Below are 19,993 nucleotides of genomic sequence, written 5' to 3' on the forward strand. Positions count from 1 at the left end.
GTCATGGCTGCCGACCGCCCTGCCCCCTGGTGTGCGCTGCGTGGTGAGTGCCAACGTGTCCCACCTGCCGACCACGTCACGGCTGACGGAGCATCCCGCCTTCCACCTGTCGCTGTCGGCACTGGACTCCCCTGCCCTCTGTGCTCTGGCTGCCTCCTTCTTTCAGCAGTACGGCAAGGTGAGGAGGTGCTGGGGCTTTCTTCTTCTGCTTCTTCTTCTTCTTCTGCTTCTGCTTCTTTGTCTTCTGCTTCTTCTTCTTGCTCTTGTTTGTCGCCTTCTTCTTCTGCTTCTTCTTCTGCTTCTGCTTCTTCGTCTTCTGCTTCTTTGTCTTCTTCTTCTTCTTCTTCTTCTCCTCCTCCTCCTCCTCCTCCTCCTTCTTCTTCTTCTCCTCCTCCTCCTCCTTCCTCTTCTTCTTTTTCTCCTCCTCCTCCTCCTCCATCTTCTTCTTCTTCTTCTTCTTCTTCCTCTTCTTCTTCTCCTCCATCTTCTTCTTCTTCTTCTTCTTCTACCTCTGCATCTTCATCTTCTTCTCCATGAACTCTGTGAAGAGTCATAGGGCACCACACAGAACTGTTCACCAGATTCCCTCATGTATGCACATGTACACTCATGTCACAGGCTTACACTCCACCCTCACCCCCCACCACACACACCTGCACCACCTCCGCACACACCCCACACACATATGAATAAACGCATACATGTATGTATGCATGCACACACGCACACAAATGTTTACGCTGGCTTACCAACTGCCTCATGTGTTGCTCTGTGTGTTGTGTTTTGCAGTCATGTTTTCAGTTGCAGAGTTCTCACATCCACTGGATTAATCATCTCATTTACTGATATTATTACAGGTCTTTTGACAACTAACGTAAATCATTTCATCACTAACTTAATTCAGTGTTTTGACAGTTCTTCACTGAACTGGGATCTGTCATTTACATAACTGACATAAACCATTCGCTATTCAGTAACTCCAGTTCTTATCGTTCTCAACACAGCTAGTTTTTGGCTTGCATGTTTGTTTTTGAAGACAACCATTTTCACAGATTTTAACAATGAACGGACATTTCTTGGGAATATCCTCCATGTTCAGACAGGTAGGTAATGATGGCCCATCAGCCTACAATGTTTGCTGTCAGAGAATGCATCCACTCCACCGCTCATTATTTTTCAGAAAGAGCTGGATTTCTCTGGAATGGTTCTCATTGGTTGGACAAACACTGGTTTCTGATGGTGAGCAGATGTTGTCATTGGTTGGACAAACACTGGTTTCTGATGGTGAGCAGATGTTGTCATTGGTTGGACAAACACTGGTTTCTGATGGTGAGCAGATGTTGTCATTGGTTGGACAAACACTGGTTTCTGATGGTGAGCAGATGTTGTCATTGGTTGGACAAACACTGGTTTCTGATGGTGAGCAGATGTTACCATTGGTTGGACAAACACTGGTTTCTGATGGTGAGCAGATGTTGTCATTGGTTGGACAAACACTGGTTTCTGATGGTGAGCAGATGTTGTCATTGGTTGGACAAACACTGGTTTCTGATGGTGAGCAGATGTTACCATCGGTTGGACAAACACTGGTTTCTGATGGTGAGCAGATGTTGTCATCGGTTGGACAAACACTGGTTTCTGATGGTGAGCAGATGTTGTCATCGGTTGGACAAACACTGGTTTCTGATGGTGAGCAGATGTTGTCATCGGTTGGACAAACACTGGTTTCTGATGGTGAGCAGATGTTGTCATTGGTTGGACAAACACTGGTTTCTGATGGTGAGCAGATGTTGTCATCGGTTGGACAAACACTGGTTTCTGATGGTGAGCAGATGTTGTCATTGGTTGGACAAACACTGGTTTCTGATGGTGAGCAGATGTTGTCATCGGTTGGACAAACACTGGTTTCTGATGGTGAGCAGATGTTGTCATCGGTTGGACAAACACTGGTTTCTGATGGTGAGCAGATGTTGTCATCAGTTGGACAAACACTGGTTTCTGATGGTGAGCAGATGTTGTCATCAGTTGGACAAACACTGGTTTCTGATGGTGAGCAGATGTTGTCATCGGTTGGACAAACACTGGTTTCTGATGGTGAGCAGATGTTGTCATTGGTTGGACAAACACTGGTTTCTGATGGTGAGCAGATGTTACCATTGGTTGGACAAACACTGGTTTCTGATGGTGAGCAGATGTTGTCATCGGTTGGACAAGCACTGGTTTCTGATGATGAGCAGATGTTGTCATCAGTTGGACAAACACTGGTTTCTGATGGTGAGCAGATGTTGTCATTGGTTGGACAAACACTGGTTTCTGATGGTGAGCAGATGTTGTCATCGGTTGGACAAACACTGGTTTCTGATGGTGAGCAGATGTTGTCATCAGTTGGACAAACACTGGTTTCTGATGGTGAGCAGATGTTGTCATCGGTTGGACAAACACTGGTTTCTGATGGTGAGCAGATGTTGTCATCGGTTGGACAAACACTGGTTTCTGATGGTGAGCAGATGTTGTCATTGGTTGGACAAACACAGGTTTCTGATGGTGAGCAGATGTTGTCATTGGTTGGACAAACACTGGTTTCTGATGGTGAGCAGATGTTGTTATTGGTTGGACAAACACTGGTTTCTGATGGTGAGCAGATGTTGTCATTGGTTGGACAAACACTGGTTTCTGATGGTGAGCAGATGTTGTCATTGGTTGGACAAACACTGGTTTCTGATGGTGAGCAGATGTTGTCATCGGTTGGACAAACACTGGTTTCTGATGGTGAGCAGATGTTGTCATTGGTTGGACAAACACTGGTTTCTGATGGTGAGCAGATGTTGTCATTGGTTGGACAAACACTGGTTTCTGATGGTGAGCAGATGTTGTCATTGGTTGGACAAACACTGGTTTCTGATGGTGAGCAGATGTTGTCATCGGTTGGACAAACACTGGTTTCTGATGGTGAGCAGATGTTGTCATTGGTTGGACAAACACTGGTTTCTGATGGTGAGCAGATGTTGTCATCGGTTGGACAAACACTGGTTTCTGATGGTGAGCAGATGTTGTCATCGGTTGGACAAACACTGGTTTCTGATGGTGAGCAGATGTTGTCATCGGTTGGACAAACACTGGTTTCTGATGGTGAGCAGATGTTGTCATCGGTTGGACAAACACTGGTTTCTGATGGTGAGCAGATGTTGTCATCGGTTGGACAAACACTGGTTTCTGATGGTGAGCAGATGTTGTCATCGGTTGGACAAACACTGGTTTCTGATGGTGAGCAGATGTTGTCATCGGTTGGACAAACACTGGTTTCTGATGGTGAGCAGATGTTGTCATCGGTTGGACAAACACTGGTTTCTGATGGTGAGCAGATGTTGTCATCGGTTGGACAAACACTGGTTTCTGATGGTGAGCAGATGTTGTCATCGGTTGGACAAACACTGGTTTCTGATGGTGAGCAGATGTTGTCATCGGTTGGACAAACACTGGTTTCTGATGGTGAGCAGATGTTGTCATTGGTTGGACAAACACAGGTTTCTGATGGTGAGCAGATGTTGTCATTGGTTGGACAAACACTGGTTTGTGATGGTGAGCAGATATTGTCATTGGTTGGACAAACACTGGTTTCTGATGGTGAGCAGATGTTGTCATTGGTTGGACAAACACAGGTTTCTGATGGTGAGCAGATGTTGTCATTGGTTGGACAAACACTGGTTTCTGATGGTGAGCAGATGTTGTCATTGGTTGGACAAACACTGGTTTGTGATGGTGAGCAGATATTGTCATTGGTTGGACAAACACTGGTTTCTGATGGTGAGCAGATGTTGTCATTGGTTGGACAAACACTGGTTCTGATGGTGAGCAGATGTTGTCATTGGTTGGACAAACACTGGTTTCTGATGGTGAGCAGATGTTGTCATTGGTTGGACAAACACTGGTTTCTGATGGTGAGCAGATGTTGTCATCGGTTGGACAAACACTGGTTTCTGATGGTGAGCAGATGTTGTCATCGGTTGGACAAACACTGGTTTCTGATGGTGAGCAGATATACGATGTGGACCACCCACCACTCCCCTCTCTCCCCCACCCCCTCCATCCTCGCTGTCTTCAGTTTGTTGGTTTTTGTTCTGCAGGAATCACACGTGAGACTGTGAAGGTTTTTCCTCTTGTTTCTCTTCACAGAAACTGGAACCAGAAGGTTTTTCCTCTTGTTTCTCTTCACAGAAACTGGAACCAGAAGGTTTTTCCTCTTGTTTCTCTTCACAGAAACTGGAACCGGAAGGTTTTTCCTCTTGTTTCTCTTCACAGAAACTGGAACCGGAAGGTTTTTCCTCTCGTTTCTCTTCACAGAAACTGGAACCGGAAGGTTTTTCCTCTCGTTTCTCTTCACAGAAACTGGAACCAGAAGGTTTTGCCTCTTGTTTCTCTTCACAGAAACTGGAACCAGAAGGTTTTGCCTCTTGTTTCTCTTCACAGAAACTGGAACCAGAAGGTTTTTCCTCTTGTTTCTCTTCACAGAAACTGGAACCAGAAGGTTTTTCCTCTCGTTTCTCTTCACAGAAACTGGAACCAGAAGGTTTTTCCTCTCGTTACTCTTCACAGAAACTGGAACTAGAAGGTTTTGCCTCTTGTTTCTCTTCACAGAAACTGGAACCAGAAGGTTTTGCCTCTTGTTTCTCTTCACAGGAACTGGAACCAGAAGGTTTTGCCTCTTGTTTCTCTTCACAGAAACTGGAACCAGAAGGTTTTACCTCTCGTTTCTCTTCACAGAAACTGGAACCAGAAGGTTTTGCCTCTTGTTTCTCTTCACAGAAACTGGAACCAGAAGGTTTTGCCTCTCGTTTCTCTTCACAGAAACTGGAACCAGAAGGTTTTGCCTCTTGTTTCTCTTCACAGAAACTGGAACCAGAAGGTATTGCCTCTTGTTTCTCTTCACAGAAACTGGAACCAGAAGGTATTTCCTCTTGTTTCTCTTCACAGAAACTGGAACCAGAAGGTTTTGCCTCTTGTTTCTCTTCACAGAAACTGGAACCAGAAGGTTTTTCCTCTCGTTTCTCTTCACAGAAACTGGAACCAGAAGGTTTTGCCTCTTGTTTCTCTTCACAGAAACTGGAACCAGAAGGTTTTGCCTCTTGTTTCTCTTCACAGAAACTGGAACCAGAAGGTTTTAGAAGGTTTTTCCTCTTGTTTCTCTTCACAGAAACTGGAACCGGAAGGTTTTTCCTCTTGTTTCTCTTCACAGAAACTGGAACCAGAAGGTTTTGCTTCTTGTTTCTCTTCACAGAAACTGGAACCAGAAGGTTTTTCCTCTTGTTTCTCTTCACAGGAACTGGAACCAGAAGGTTTTTCCTCTTGTTTCTCTTCACAGAAACTTGAACCAGAAGGTTTTTCCTCTCGTTACTCTTCACAGAAACTGGAACTAGAAGGTTTGCCTCTTGTTTCTCTTCACAGAAACTGGAACTAGAAGGTTTGCCTCTTGTTTCTCTGCACAGAAACTGGAACCAGAAGGTTTTGCCTCTTGTTTCTCTGCACAGAAACTGGAACCAGAAGGTTTTGCCTCTTGTTTCTCTGCACAGAAACTGGAACCAGAAGGTTTTGCCTCTTGTTTCTCTTCACAGAAACTGGAACCAGAAGGTTTTGCCTCTTGTTTCTCTTCACAGAAACTGGAACCAGAAGGTTTTGCCTCTTGTTTCTCTTCACAGAAACTGGAACCAGAAGGTTTTGCCTCTTGTTTCTCTTCACAGAAACTGGAACCGGAACAGCTACAGCAGATGGTGCAGATCACCAAGGTAGACAACCCTCTGTGGATGACGCTGATGTGTGAAGAGTTGCGGGTCTTTGGGGACTTCCGCATGATGGACAGCAAGTTACGGGCCCTGCCGGACACCATGGACGCCTTTCTGGCGACGGTGATTGGGCGTCTGCTGACAGAGGATGATACGGGATACGTTAAGAAGGTGAGCACAGTCTGAGTGCCAGACAAAAGCAGACAGAGAGAAGAGCAGAAAGGGAATCAAATCAAATTATGGTGCGACGGGCGCAATAGCCGAGTGGTTAAAGCATTGGACTTTCAATCTGAGGGACCTGGGTTCGAATCACGGTGACGGCGCCTGGTGGGTAAAGGGTGGAGATTTTTTCGATCTCCCAGGTCAACATATGTGCAGACCTGCTAGTGCCTGAATCCCCTTCGTGTGTAAACGCATGCAGAAGATCAAATACGCATGTTAAAGATCCTGTAATCCATGTCAGTGGTCGGTGGGTTATGGAAGCAAGAACATACCCAACATGCACACCCCCGAAAGCGGAGTATGACTGCTTACATGGCGGGGTAAAAACGGTCATGCACGTAAAAGCCCACTCGTGTACATGCGAGTGAACATGGGAGTTGCAGCCCACAAACGCAGAAGAAGAAGAAGAAAAAAATTATGGTGCTTAGAGCCTCGCCGACCACTGAGGCCATCTCAAGGCTATCGCCACATTAATACCTACTACAAGTCAAGGGTAAATAATAAAAACAAAATTCCAGTAAAAAACTAGTCACCGCTTTAAGCTTTCCACAGGGAAATAAACATCCGCAGGATTGTGTGTTTGCATGTGTGTGGTGTATTTTACTGTGTTGTACTTTTATTGTGTTTGTATTGTATTGTGTTTTTTGTTGTTGTTGTCCTTTTATTGTATTTGTGTTGCATTGTGTTACGTTTTATCGCATCAGATTTCTGTGTGAAATTAGGGCGGCTCTTACCTGTGCTGTCCATTGCTGTCCACACTGTCATAACACACTGACTGTCCACTGCTGTCCACACTGTCACGACACACTGACTGTCCACTGCTGTCAACACTGTCACGACACACTGACTGTCTACTGCTGTCCACACTGTCATGACACACTGATTGTCCATTGCTGTCCACACTGTCATGACACTGACTGTCCATTGTTGTCCACACTGTCATGACACACTGTCTGTCCACACTGTCACAACACACTGACTGTCCACTGCTGTCCACACTGTCATGACACACTGACTGTCCACTGCTGTCCACACTGTCATGACACACTGACTGTCCACTGCTGTCCACACTGTCACGACACACTGACTGTCCACTGCTGTCCACACTGTCACGACACACTGATTGTCCACTGCTGTCAACACTGTCATGACACACTGTCCACTGCTGTCCACACTGTCACGACACACTGATTGTCCACTGCTGTCAACACTGTCACGACACACTGACTGTCTGTCCACTGCTGTCAACACTGTCACAACACACTGACTGTCCACTGCTGTCCACACTGTCATGACACACTGACTGTCCACTGCTGTCAACACTGTCACGACACACTGATTGTCCAATGCTGTCCACACTGTCATGACACACTGTCCACTGCTGTCCACACTGTCATGACACACTGATTGTCCACTGCTGTCCACACTGTCATGACACACTGACTGTCTGTCCACTGCTGTCCACACTGTCATGACACACTGATTGTCCACTGCTGTCCACACTGTCATGACACACTGACTGTCCACTGCTGTCCACACTGTCATGACACACTGATTGTCCACTGCTGTCCACACTGTCATGACACACTGATTGTCCACTGCTGTCCACACTGTCATGACACTGACTGTCTGTCTACTGTTGTCCACACTGTCATGACACACTGACTGTCTGTCTACTGCTGTCCACACTGTCATGACACACTGATTGTCCACTGCTGTCCACACGGTCATGACACTCTGATTGTCCATTGTTGTCCACACGGTCATGACACTCTGATTGTCCATTGTTGTCCACACGGTCATGACACACTGACTGTCCATTGTGTCCACACTGTCATGACACACTGTCTGTCTGTCCACTGCTGTCCACACTGTCATGACACACTGTCTGTCTGTCCACTGCTGTCCACACTGTCATGACACACTGTCTGTCTGTCCACTGCCGTCCACACTGTCATGACACACTGATTGTCCACTGCTGTCCACACTGTCACGACACACTGACTGTCCACACTGTCACGACACACTGACTGTCCACTGCTGTCCACACTGTCACAACACACTGACTGTCCACTGCTGTCCACACTGTCATGACACACTGACTGTCCACTGCTGTCCACACTGTCACGACACACTGACTGTCCACTGCTGTCCACACTGTCACGACACACTGATTGTCCATTGTTGTCCACACTGTCATGACACACTGATTGTCCATTGTTGTCCACACTGTCACGACACACTGACTGTCCACTGCTGTCCACACTGTCACGACACACTGACTGTCCACTGCTGTCCACACTGTCACGACACACTGATTGTCCATTGTTGTCCACACGGTCATGACACACTGACTGTCCACTGCTGTCCACACTGTCACGACACACTGACTGTCCACTGCTGTCCACACTGTCATGACACACTGACTGTCCACTGCTGTCCACACTGTCACGCCACACCCACCACCAGGCCCTGTACCTGATGGCTTCCTCCACCACGGGTCTCCCCACCGACCACATCCTGCAAGTTCTGGGCGACGCCGAGAGCAAGACAGAGTGCCCTCCCCTGTACTGGGCGCAGGCGCGGCGCGTCCTCAAACCGTACAGCCGAACCGTGCAGTCAGCGGGGGACGTGACGGAGTACTTCACCTTTGTGCATGAGGCCATGTGGAAGGTAGGAGTCACAGTGAAAAAGCACAAGATGTCATGGTTGACGCAGTAAATACACACTGAACACACAGTGATCACACTCTGAACACACAGTAAACACAGTAAATACACACTGAACACACAGTATTCACACTCTGAACACACAGTAAACACAGTAAATACACACTGAACACACAGTATTCACACTCTGAACACACATTAAACACAGTAAATACACACTGAACACACAGTATTCACACTCTGAACACACAGTAAACACAGTAAATACACACTGAACACACAGTATTCACACTCTGAACACACATTAAACACAGTAAATACACACTGAACACACAGTATTCACACTCTGAACACACAGTAAACACAGTAAATACACACTGAACACACAGTATTCACACTCTGAACACACAGTAAACACAGTAAATACACACTGAACACACAGTATTCACACTCTGAACACACAGTAAACACAGTAAATACACACTGAACACACTCTAAACACATACTGAACACACAGTAAACACAGTAAATACACACTGAACACACTCTAAACACATATTGAACACACAGTAAACACAGTAAATACACAGGTGTTTGTGGATCATGTGGATTGTGGTGGTGTGGATGGTGGTGGTGTGGGTGGTGGTGGTGTGGGTGCAGGTGTTTGTGGATCATTGTGGTGTGGATGGTGGTGGTGTTTGTGGATCATTGCGGTGTGGGTGGTGTTGGTGTGGGTGCAGGTGTTTGTGGATCATTGCGGTGTGGGTGGTGATGTGGGTGCTGGTGTTGTTTGTGGATCATTGTGGTGTGGGTGGTGTTGTTTGTGGATCATTGTGGTGTGGGTGGTGGTGTTTGTGGATCATTGTGGTGTGGGTGGTGGTGGTGTGGGTGCAGGTGTTTGTGGATCATTGCGGTGTGGGTGGTGGTGTTTGTGGATCATTGCGGTGTGGGTGGTGGTGTTTGTGGATCATTGCGGTGTGGGTGCAGGTGTTTGTGGATCATTGTGGTGTGGGTGGTGGTGTGGGTGCAGGTGTTTGTGGATCATTGCGGTGTTGGTGGTGGTGTGGGTGGTGGTGTTTGTGGATCATTGTGGTGTGGGTGGTGGTATGGGTGCAGGTGTTTGTGGATCATTGCAGTGTGGGTGTTGTTGGTGTGGGTGCAAGTGTTTGTGGATAATTGCGGTGTTGTTGGTGTGGGTGCAGGTGTTATTTGTGGATCATTACAGTGTTGGTGTGGGTGCAGGTGTTTGTGGATAATTGCAGTGTGGGTGGTGATGTGGGTGCAGGTTTGTGGATCATTGTGGTGTGGGTGGTGGTGTTTGTGGATCATTGCGGTGTGGGTGGTGGTGGTGTGGGTGCAGGTGTTTGTGGATCATTGCGGTGTGGGTGGTGGTGGTGTGGGTGCAGGTGTTTGTGGATCATTGCGGTGTGGGTGGTGGTGGTGTGGGTGCAGGTGTTTGTGGATCATTGCGGTGTGGGTGGTGGCGGTGTGGGTGCAGGCGGTGCGGCAGTGCATGGAGGCAGCGGAGGAGGACCGGCGGGTGTGGCACAAACAGCTGGCCGACTTCTTCCAGTTCTCCTGTGACAGTCTGATCCTGCGCATCAATTACCTGCCCCTGCAGCTGAGGCTGGCCGGCCTGAACTCGCGGTGAGGAGCAACAGGATAATAATAATGGAGTGATGGCCTAGAGGTAACGCGTCCGCCTAGGAAGCGAGAGAATCTGAGCGCGCTGGTTCGAATCACGGTTTAGCCGCTCATATTTTCTCACCCTCCACTGGTGGTCTGGACGCTAGTCATTCAGATGAAAAGATAAACCGAGGTCCCGTGTGCAGCATGCACTTAGCGCACGTAAAAGAACCCACGGCAACAAAAGGGTTGTTCCTGGCAAAATTCTGTAGAAAAATCCACATCAATAGGAAAAACAAATAAAACTGCATGCAGGAAAAAAATTTTTAAAATGGGTGGCGCTGTAGTATAGCGACGCGCTCTCCCTGGGGAGAGCAGCCCAAATTTCACACAGAGAAATCTGTTGTGATAAAAAGAAATACAAATACAAAAATAATGATAATAATAATAAAACAACATTTGGTACGCCCAATCTAATGATACAAAAGCACAGGGCATTTTCAATGAAGGATACAATGACGTATGCATGCTAAAAACACACAAATACACCCGCATACACAATTAATCTTCCTGCTCCAACTCCAGCTCATAAACCCACACCCACTCCACACCCATGTCATTTTTTTTTCTTTTTCTTTTTTTTAAAATCATTTTATCATCATGGATACTTGTTGATTCTTATCTGGTGCCTATCTTCACTCAGAGAGTGAGTTCTAAGCGCTCCACAAACGCAAGAGTCATTTGCACAACAGGCTGCCTACCTGCGTAGAGCCGACTGACGGCTGCCTTTATATGCTCTTCATTCGCTTCCTGTTTCATTTTCAAAGTTGTGTGTTTTCCACAGGTTGATATGTGTTATCCACAGGTTGATCAAGAGTTGTGTGTTTTTTCCACAGGTTGATCGATTTCATCCGACGTGACCCGCACGCCGCCCGTATGCCTGGTTTTCAGAGAAGTCGACTGCTGAGTGTAAGTTCACTGCAATGCACATCATGCATAGTGGGACTAAGAAACAGGAATGATTAATTGAACATTGATGGTAATCACTGTTGACAGATGCTGTGAGGTAGGACTGAACAGTCATGGTAATCACTGTTGACAGATGCTGTGAGGTAGGACTGAACAGTCATGGTAATCACTGTTGACAGATGCTGTGAGGTAGGATTGAACAGTCATGGTACTCACTGTTGACAGATGCTGTGAGATAGGACTGGACAGTCATGGTAATCACTGTTGACAGATGCCATGAGGTAGGACTGAACAGTCATGGTAATCACTGTTGACAGATGCCGTGAGGCAGGACTGGACAGTCATGGTAATCACTGTTGACAGATGTCGTGAGGTAGGATTGAACAGTCATGGTAATCACTGTTGACAGATGCCGTGAGGTCATGGTAATCACTGTTGACAGATGCCGTGAGGCAGGACTGGACAGTCATGGTAATCACTGTTGACAGATGCCGTGAGGTCATGGTAATCACTGTTGACAGATGCCGTGAGGTCATGGTAATCACTGTTGACAGATGCCGTGAGGCAGGACTGGACAGTCATGGTAATCACTGTTGACAGATGCCGTGAAGTCATGGTAATCACTGTTGACAGATGCCGTGAGGTCATGGTAATCACTGTTGACAGATGCTGTGAGGTCATGGTAATCACTGTTGACAGATGCCGTGAGATAGGACTGAACAGTCATGGTAATCACTGTTGACAGATGCTGTGAGGTAGGACTGAACAGTCATGGTAATCACTGTTGACAGATGCTATGAGGTAGGACTGAACAGTCATGGTAATCACTGTTGACAGATGCTGTGAGGTAGGACTGGACAGTCATGGTAATCACTGTTGACAGATGCTGTGAGGTAGGACTGGACAGTCATGGTAATCACTGTTGACAGATGCTGTGAGGTAGGACTGAACAGTCATGGTAATCACTGTTGACAGATGCCGTGAGGTAGGACTGAACAGTCATGGTAATCACTGTTGACAGATGCCGTGAGGCAGGACTGGACAGTCATGGTAATCACTGTTGACAGATGCCGTGAGGTAGGACTGGACAGTCATGGTAATCACTGTTGACAGATGCCGTGAGGCAGGACTGGACAGTCATGGTAATCACTGTTGACAGATGCCGTGAGGTAGGACTGGACAGTCATGGTAATCACTGTTGACAGATGCCGTGAGGCAGGACTGGACAGTCATGGTAATCACTGTTGACAGATGCCGTGAGGTAGGACTGGACAGTCATGGTAATCACTGTTGACAGATGCCGTGAGGCAGGACTGGACAGTCATGGTAATCACTGTTGACAGATGCCGTGAGGTAGGACTGGACAGTCATGGTAATCACTGTTGACAGATGCTGTGAGGTAGGACTGGACAGTCATGGTAATCACTGTTGACAGATGCCGTGAGGTCATGGTAATCACTGTTGACAGATGCTGTGAGGTAGGACTGGACAGTCATGGTAATCACTGTTGACAGATGCCGTGAGGTAGGACTGAACAGTCATGGTAATCACTGTTGACAGATGCTGTGAGGTAGGACTGGACAGTCATGGTAATCACTGTTGACAGATGCCGTGAGGTAGGACTGGACAGTCATGGTAATCACTACTTACACTCAGGAACTCTGTGTACAATGTAACTGCTGTCAGCTACCATGTTGGGGGTGGGCGTTAACTGGGTACTTTACCCATTGCAGGACCCCATTTCCCATGGCAGTGTGAGTGTGTGTGTGATGGGAGAGTAGAGAGAATGGTGGGTGGGTAGATGGATGGTGGTGGTGTGGTTCGAAAGGGAGAATGACCCGATTTTTACCCCTTTTACCTTTTCTATCCAAAATTTTATTTTACAATTTTTACAAAATCTGTGTCATGCAGATTACAATTATGTCCCTTTTTACATGTATGTATTTTAAGTGAAAATTGCTGTTATCTCAGCCGTTTAATCATGTGTGTGTCTGTGTGTGGGTGTTAGTGTGGGTGTTGGAGTGTAACAGTTGTTGTATTGATAGTATGTTACTTTGTGAGTTTTATGTATTGTATTGTTGTTTTAATAATATTAATGATTCTGTTTTATGTTTCTACTACTTTTTATATACTTTCTTGTTTCACTTTAGGTACTGGATTGTAAAGTGCTTAGAGCTTGCTTATGCTTGTATTATAGCGCTGTATAAAGATAAAATATTATTATTATTATTATTATTATTATTCCCTGACTGAAGTTTCACCTCACAGCACTGGCTGGGCTGGGAGAGAGAACGGAACACTGGCTGCTGAAGCAAGACGTGGCGTCATGAATTAACATCATTCTCTCACCTGGTTTTTCTTCTTTTTTTTTTTTTTTTTTTTTTTTTTTTTTGCTGCCCCATCATCTGCACCGTTTTCAGTGGCATTACTCCCACGCCGCTCATTTAGATTCCCCCATACACGGCCACACCCGGGTTCGTCCGTCGCAGTTCCAGCGTCGGCAGTCCACAGGGAACCATCGATGTTAGGTCGCCTGGAGGCCACACACCAGAGGAGACCCTGCACTGCTGCTGAGTCACTTCGGTGGTGTTCAGTGGTGCCTGTTCTGATTTTACGTACTTAGGACACCACCTACTAAGCCCCCTACTAACGACAATAATGACTTAGTCGCGGAGCCAGACTGAGTGAGCGTCCCCCCCAGAGTGGAGACCGCCACCACGTCCCTCAAACAACAGCCCCCGACGAATCCGCCGATACTGACGACATTGACTCACCTGGTTTTTCAATGACGCATGGACATCTCTTGCAGACATTCCATTCTTTATCCCTGGACCTAAACCTGCACCGCCGTGCAAAGCAACACAATCACAAACAGCAAACCTGGCTCATCATTTATGCATGGTGATATTTTTCTGAGCGTTTTACAAGGTAACAGTTCACCATAAACGCTGTGCTGACTCATCATTCGTTCATGGTATTATTTCTCCGAGGGTTTACATGGCAACAGTTTACCGTTAACGCTGTGCTGAAAACAGGAGCTCTGACAGTTGACCATTAACACTGTGCTGTGTCGACAACAGGAGCTCTGACAGTTTACTGTTAACACTGCGCTGTGTCGTCAACAGGAGCTCTGACAGTTGACCATTAACACTGTTTTGTGTTGACAACAGGAGCTCTGACAGTTTAGTGTTAACACTGCGCTGTTTCGTCAACAGGAGCTCTGACAGTTTACTGTTAACACTGTGCTGTGTCGTCAACAGGAGCTCTGACAGTTGACCATTAACACTGTGCTGTGTCGTCAACAGGAGCTCTAACAGTTTACTGTTAACACTGTGCTGTGTCGACAACAGGAGCTCTGACAGTTTACTGTTGACACTGTGCTGTGTTGACAACAGGAGCTCTGACAGTTGACCATTAACACTGTGCTGTGTCGTCAACAGGAGCTCTGACAGTTTACTGTTAACACTGTGCTGTGTCGACAACAGGAGCTCTGACAGTTTACTGTTAACACTGTGCTGTGTCGTCAACAGGAGCTCTGACAGTTTACTGTTAACACTGTGCTGTGTCGACAACAGGAGCTCTGACAGTTTACTGTTAACACTGTGCTGTGTCAACAACAGGAGCTCAGACAGTTGACCATTAACGCTGTGCTGTGTCATCAACAGGAGCTCTGACAGTTTACTGTTAACACTGTGCTGTGTCATCAACAGGAGCTCTGACAGTTTACTGTTAACACTGTGCTGTGTCATCAACAGGAGCTCTGACAGTTTACTGTTAACACTGTGCTGTGTCATCAACAGGAGCTCTGACAGTTGACCATTAACACTGTGCTGTGTCGACAACAGGAGCTCTGACAGTTTACTGTTAACACTGTGCTGTGTCATCAACAGGAGCTCTGACAGTTGACCATTAACACTGTGCTGTGTCATCAACAGGAGCTCTGACAGTTTACTGTTAACACTGTGCTGTGTCGTCAACAGGAGCTCTGACAGTTTACTGTTAACACTGTGCTGTGTCATCAACAGGAGCTCTGACAGTTTACTGTTAACACTGTGCTGTGTCGACAACAGGAGCTCTGACAGTTTACTGTTAACACTGTGCTGTGTCGTCAACAGGAGCTCTGACAGTTGACCATTAACACTGTGCTGTGTCGATGTCAACAGGAGCTCTGACAGTTTACTGTTAACACTGTGCTGTGTCGTCAACAGGAGCTCTGACAGTTGACCATTAACACTGTGCTGTGTCGATGTCAACAGGAGCTGCGCTGTCGGAACCCCAGCGACACCCTGTCAGGCACAAGGGAGATAATCATGTGTCAGATGTGCACCCACCGGTCGGGGGGGTTCAACCCGGGGGTGCTGTTCCCCAACAAGGATGTGTGCTGCCTGTGCTGCAGCCTGGTGGTGCAGCCCCCAGCCTCTCGCCGCCACGCCCGTCTCTGTATGCAGCACGCCATGAAGAACCGCATGGGGCCCAGCGTGTATCGCTGCTGTGTGTGCCAGGGGGTGGTCATGGCCGACAGGATCGACGCCACCAAGCCGTTCGGGCCAAAGCCGGCTGTGCTGTGTCACTTGTGTGGGCTGGGCATCAACGGCAAGATGTGCGCCATGTTCAGGGACCACCTGTCCTGATGCCACTCGCCTCGCCATGCCTACGCCTGTTCGATTTAAACACTCCACTGTCGTCCGCTGTTCTTTCTCTGTCAGTTAACCTTTCTTTTGTAATGAACTTCCTGTTTCGCTTCGTCAGGTCTACACACTCAGCTCTTTCAAGTCTGGCCTTAAAACCCACCTCCTGAAACTCCAGACACATACACATATACATTCTGGAGTACAGGCAAGGGAGCTGGCTTTCTGGTTATGATAATTACATATCATTATTTTACTTTCCCTTTTTTTTTCTTTTTTTTTTACATTGTGTATACTGGGAATAGTTGACACTGTTTGTAGGAACAGTTAGTGTTTTGCTTGAATGCATTCACAAAGCTATGTGATATTGACTGCTTTATCTATATATTGAATATTGTTTGATGTAATTTGGAATATATTGATTATTGCCTGATGTAACTTGGAATATATTGATTATTGCCTGGTGTCACTTGGAATGGAATATATTGATAATTGCCTGCTGTAACCAAGAATATATTGATAATTACCTGAGGATACCAAGAATTTATTGATAATTGCCTGTTGTAATCTTGAATATCATGGTTTTTGTCTGATGTAACTTTGGAGTATATTGATAATTGCCTGATGCAACTTGGAATACATTGATAATTGTCTAATGTAACTTTGGAATATATTGATAATTGTCTGATGTATTCTTTGGAATATATTGATAATTGCCTGATGAAGCTTGGAATATATTGATAATTGCCTGATATAACTTGGAATACACTGATAATTGCCTGCTGTAACCTGGAATATATTGATAATTGCTTGCTGTAACTGGGTATATATAATTGCTTGCTGTAACACTAATATATAGATTATTGCCTGATGCAACTTGGAGTATATTGGTAAGTGCCTGCTGTAACCTGAATTTGTTTTTATAACTGCCTGATGAAACCTGGAATAGGTTGAAAATTGCCTGTTGTAATCTGGAATAGGTTACTCTTTGTTGCCAAACTTCTCTGAAAACACTGCCATGCTTTACGTCCATTTTGTGGGAAATGTACTGACATGAATAATTAGGAACACACACACTGCTTTAATGAGACTCGGGATCAGTGGAGTGGGAGGGATGCCCCTGAAACAGTGCACATGAGGGGCAGCAAATAAAAACAACAAAAAAAACTTTCGCTTCTGTCTGACGCATGGTTTGGGACCAGTGGCACGGGGACCAAGAACTGTCGCTCTGAGAAAAGGCAGCCTTGTAGTTCACAGGTAGCCTTGTAGTTCACAGGCAGCCTTGTAGTTCACAGGCAGCCTAGTAGCCTTGTAGTTCACAGGTAGCCTTGTAGTTCACAGGTAGCCTTCACAGGTAGCCTTGTAGTTCACAGGCAGCCTTGTAGTTCACAGGCAGCCTAGTAGCCTTGTAGTTCACAGGTAGCCTTGTAGTTCACAGGTAGCCTAGTAGTTCACAGGTAGCCTTGTAGTTCACAGGCAGCCTAGTAGCCTTGTAGTTCACAGGTAGCCTTGTAGTTCACAGGCAGCCTAGTAGCCTTGTAGTTCACAGGTAGCCTTGTAGTTCACAGGCAGCCTTGTAGTTCACAGGCAGCCTCGTAGTTCACAGGTAGCCTCGTAGTTCACAGGTAGCCTTGTAGTTCACAGGTAGCCTAGTAGCCTTGTAGTTCACAGGTAGCCTTGTAGTTCACAGGCAGCCTTGTAGTTCACAGGTAGCCTTGTAGTTCACAGGTAGCCTTCACATGTAGCCTTGTAGTTCACAGGCAGCCTTGTAGTTCACAGGTAGCCTTGTAGTTCACAGGCAGCCTTGTAGTTCACAGGCAGCCTTGTAGTTCACAGGTAGCCTTCACAGGTAGCCTTGTAGTTCACAGGTAGCCTTGTAGTTCACAGGCAGCTTTCACAGGTAGCCTTGTAGTTCACAGGTAGCCTTGTAGTTCACAGGCAGCTTTCACAGGTAGCCTTGTAGTTCACAGGTAGCCTTAGTTCACAGGCAGCCTTCACAGGTAGCCTTGTAGTTCACAGGTAGCCTTGTAGTTCACAGGCAGCCTTCACAGGTAGCCTTGTAGTTCACAGGTAGCCTTGTAGTTCACAGGCAGCCTTCACAGGTAGCCTTGTAGTTCACAGGTAGCCTTGTAGTTCACAGGTAGCCTTGTAGTTCACAGGCAGCCTAGTAGCCTTGTAGTTCACAGGTAGCCTTGTAGTTCACAGGCAGCCTAGTAGCCTTGTAGTTCACAGGTAGCCTTGTAGTTCACAGGCAGCCTCGTAGTTCACAGGTAGCCTCGTAGTTCACAGGTAGCCTTGTAGTTCACAGGTAGCCTAGTAGCCTTGTAGTTCACAGGCAGCCTTGTAGTTCACAGGCAGCCTTGTAGTTCACAGGTAGCCTTCACATGTAGCCTTGTAGTTCACAGGCAGCCTTGTAGTTCACAGGTAGCCTTCACATGTAGCCTTGTAGTTCACAGGCAGCCTTGTAGTTCACAGGTAGCCTTGTAGTTCACAGGCAGCCTTGTAGTTCACAGGTAGCCTTCACAGGTAGCCTTGTAGTTCACAGGCAGCCTTGTAGTTCACAGGCAGCCTTGTAGTTCACAGGCAGCCTTGTAGTTCACAGGTAGCCTTGTAGTTCACAGGTAGCCTTCACAGGCAGCCTTCACAGGTAGCCTTGTAGTTCACAGGTAGCCTTGTAGTTCACAGGTAGCCTTCACAGGTAGCCTTGTAGTTCACAGGTAGCCTTCACAGGTAGCCTTGTAGTTCACAGGTAGCCTTGTAGTTCACAGGTAGCCTTCATGGGTAGCCTTGTAGTTCACAGGTAGCCTTGTAGTTCACAGGTAGCCTTCACAGGTAGCCTTGTAGTTCACAGGTAGCCTTGTAGTTCACAGGTAGAGGAATTAACTCCTTGTAGCCTTGTAGTTCACAGGTAGCCTTCACAGGTAGCCTTGTAGTTCACAGGTAGCCTTGTAGTTCACAGGCAGCCTTCACAGGTAGCCTTGTAGTTCACAGGTAGCCTTGTAGTTCACAGGCAGCCTTCACAGGTAGCCTTGTAGTTCACAGGTAGCCTTGTAGTTCACAGGCAGCCTTCACAGGCAGCCTTGTAGTTCACAGGTAGCCTTCACAGGTAGCCTTGTAGTTCACAGGTAGCCTTAGTTCACAGGCAGCCTTCACAGGTAGCCTTGTAGTTCACAGGTAGCCTTGTAGTTCACAGGCAGCCTTCACAGGTAGCCTTGTAGTTCACAGGTAGCCTTGTAGTTCACAGGCAGCTTCACAGGTAGCCTTGTATTTACAGGTAGCTTGTAGTTCACTGGTAGACCTTGTTTTCAATGCACACATAGGTAGACTGCTTATTCAATATGAATATGTATTAAGGCACATATGTAGCCTGTGTACTTGACAAGGTAGCCTTGAGTTCACTGGGGATCTACTGATATTGCCTGGCATGGAATGGCATAGATATTCCTGGTACCAAGTATATTAATTACCTGAGTACCGCTTTATTAAATTGCCTTTGTTGTTAATCTGATCATGTTTTGTCATGTAACTTTGCAATATGTAATGCCTTGATGCACATGGCAACATTGTAGTTCACAGGTACTTACATGATACCTTGTGTATTCATTGGCACTTGTAGTTAACAGGATATATTGTATTCACTGACTGACACTGTTTAATTGCCAGCTGTACCTTATATGATAGCTTGCTGTAAGGGCTATTATGCTTACAGGTACACTATTTAGTTATTCTGAGCACTTGTGGTTACAGGTAGTGCCTGTGTACCTTAATTGCTTTTTAAACTGCCTGTGAAACCTGAATAGTTACAAGTTGCCTTGTTGTTCGAATAGGTTAGCTCTTTCGTTGCCAAACTTTCTAATACCTGCCAGGGTTACGCCTTGTAGTTACAGTAGCTGTATTCACAGTGCCTTAATGGGATCAGCTGAGTGTCAGGTAGCCTGAAAGTTGCACAGGGAGCAAATTCACAGTAAACCCTTGTTGTCCTGGAGCTGGTTTCAGTGAGGGAAAGAACTGTGCTCTGAAAGTCACTGTAGTTCACAGGTAGCCTTGTAGTTCACAGGTAGCCTTGTAGTTCACAGGCAGCCTTCACAGGTAGCCTTGTAGT

The 19,993-nt window shown here is 46.5% G+C and overlaps 1 protein-coding gene across 2 annotated transcripts in view; it reads left to right on the plus strand.

Annotated features, from left to right (window-relative positions):
* LOC143298065 (telomerase protein component 1-like) overlaps positions 1-16,709 on the plus strand; it is a 45,194-nt gene extending 28,485 nt beyond the window's left edge. For both annotated transcript variants that reach the window (XM_076610738.1, XM_076610737.1), the window contains exons 14-19: positions 1-178; positions 5,736-5,948; positions 8,469-8,672; positions 10,167-10,315; positions 11,191-11,263; positions 15,520-16,709. The exon at positions 1-178 is cut by the window's left edge and continues 29 nt beyond it. In XM_076610738.1, the coding sequence (XP_076466853.1) occupies positions 1-178; positions 5,736-5,948; positions 8,469-8,672; positions 10,167-10,315; positions 11,191-11,263; positions 15,520-15,894 (1,192 nt within the window). In that variant the 3' untranslated portion in view covers positions 15,895-16,709. The remainder of the gene's footprint in view (positions 179-5,735; positions 5,949-8,468; positions 8,673-10,166; positions 10,316-11,190; positions 11,264-15,519) is intronic.
* The last annotated feature ends 3,284 nt before the right edge of the window (positions 16,710-19,993 follow it).

Source organism: Babylonia areolata, chromosome 23, assembly GCF_041734735.1.
Source record: "Babylonia areolata isolate BAREFJ2019XMU chromosome 23, ASM4173473v1, whole genome shotgun sequence".
Classification (NCBI taxonomy): domain Eukaryota; kingdom Metazoa; phylum Mollusca; class Gastropoda; order Neogastropoda; family Buccinidae; genus Babylonia; species Babylonia areolata.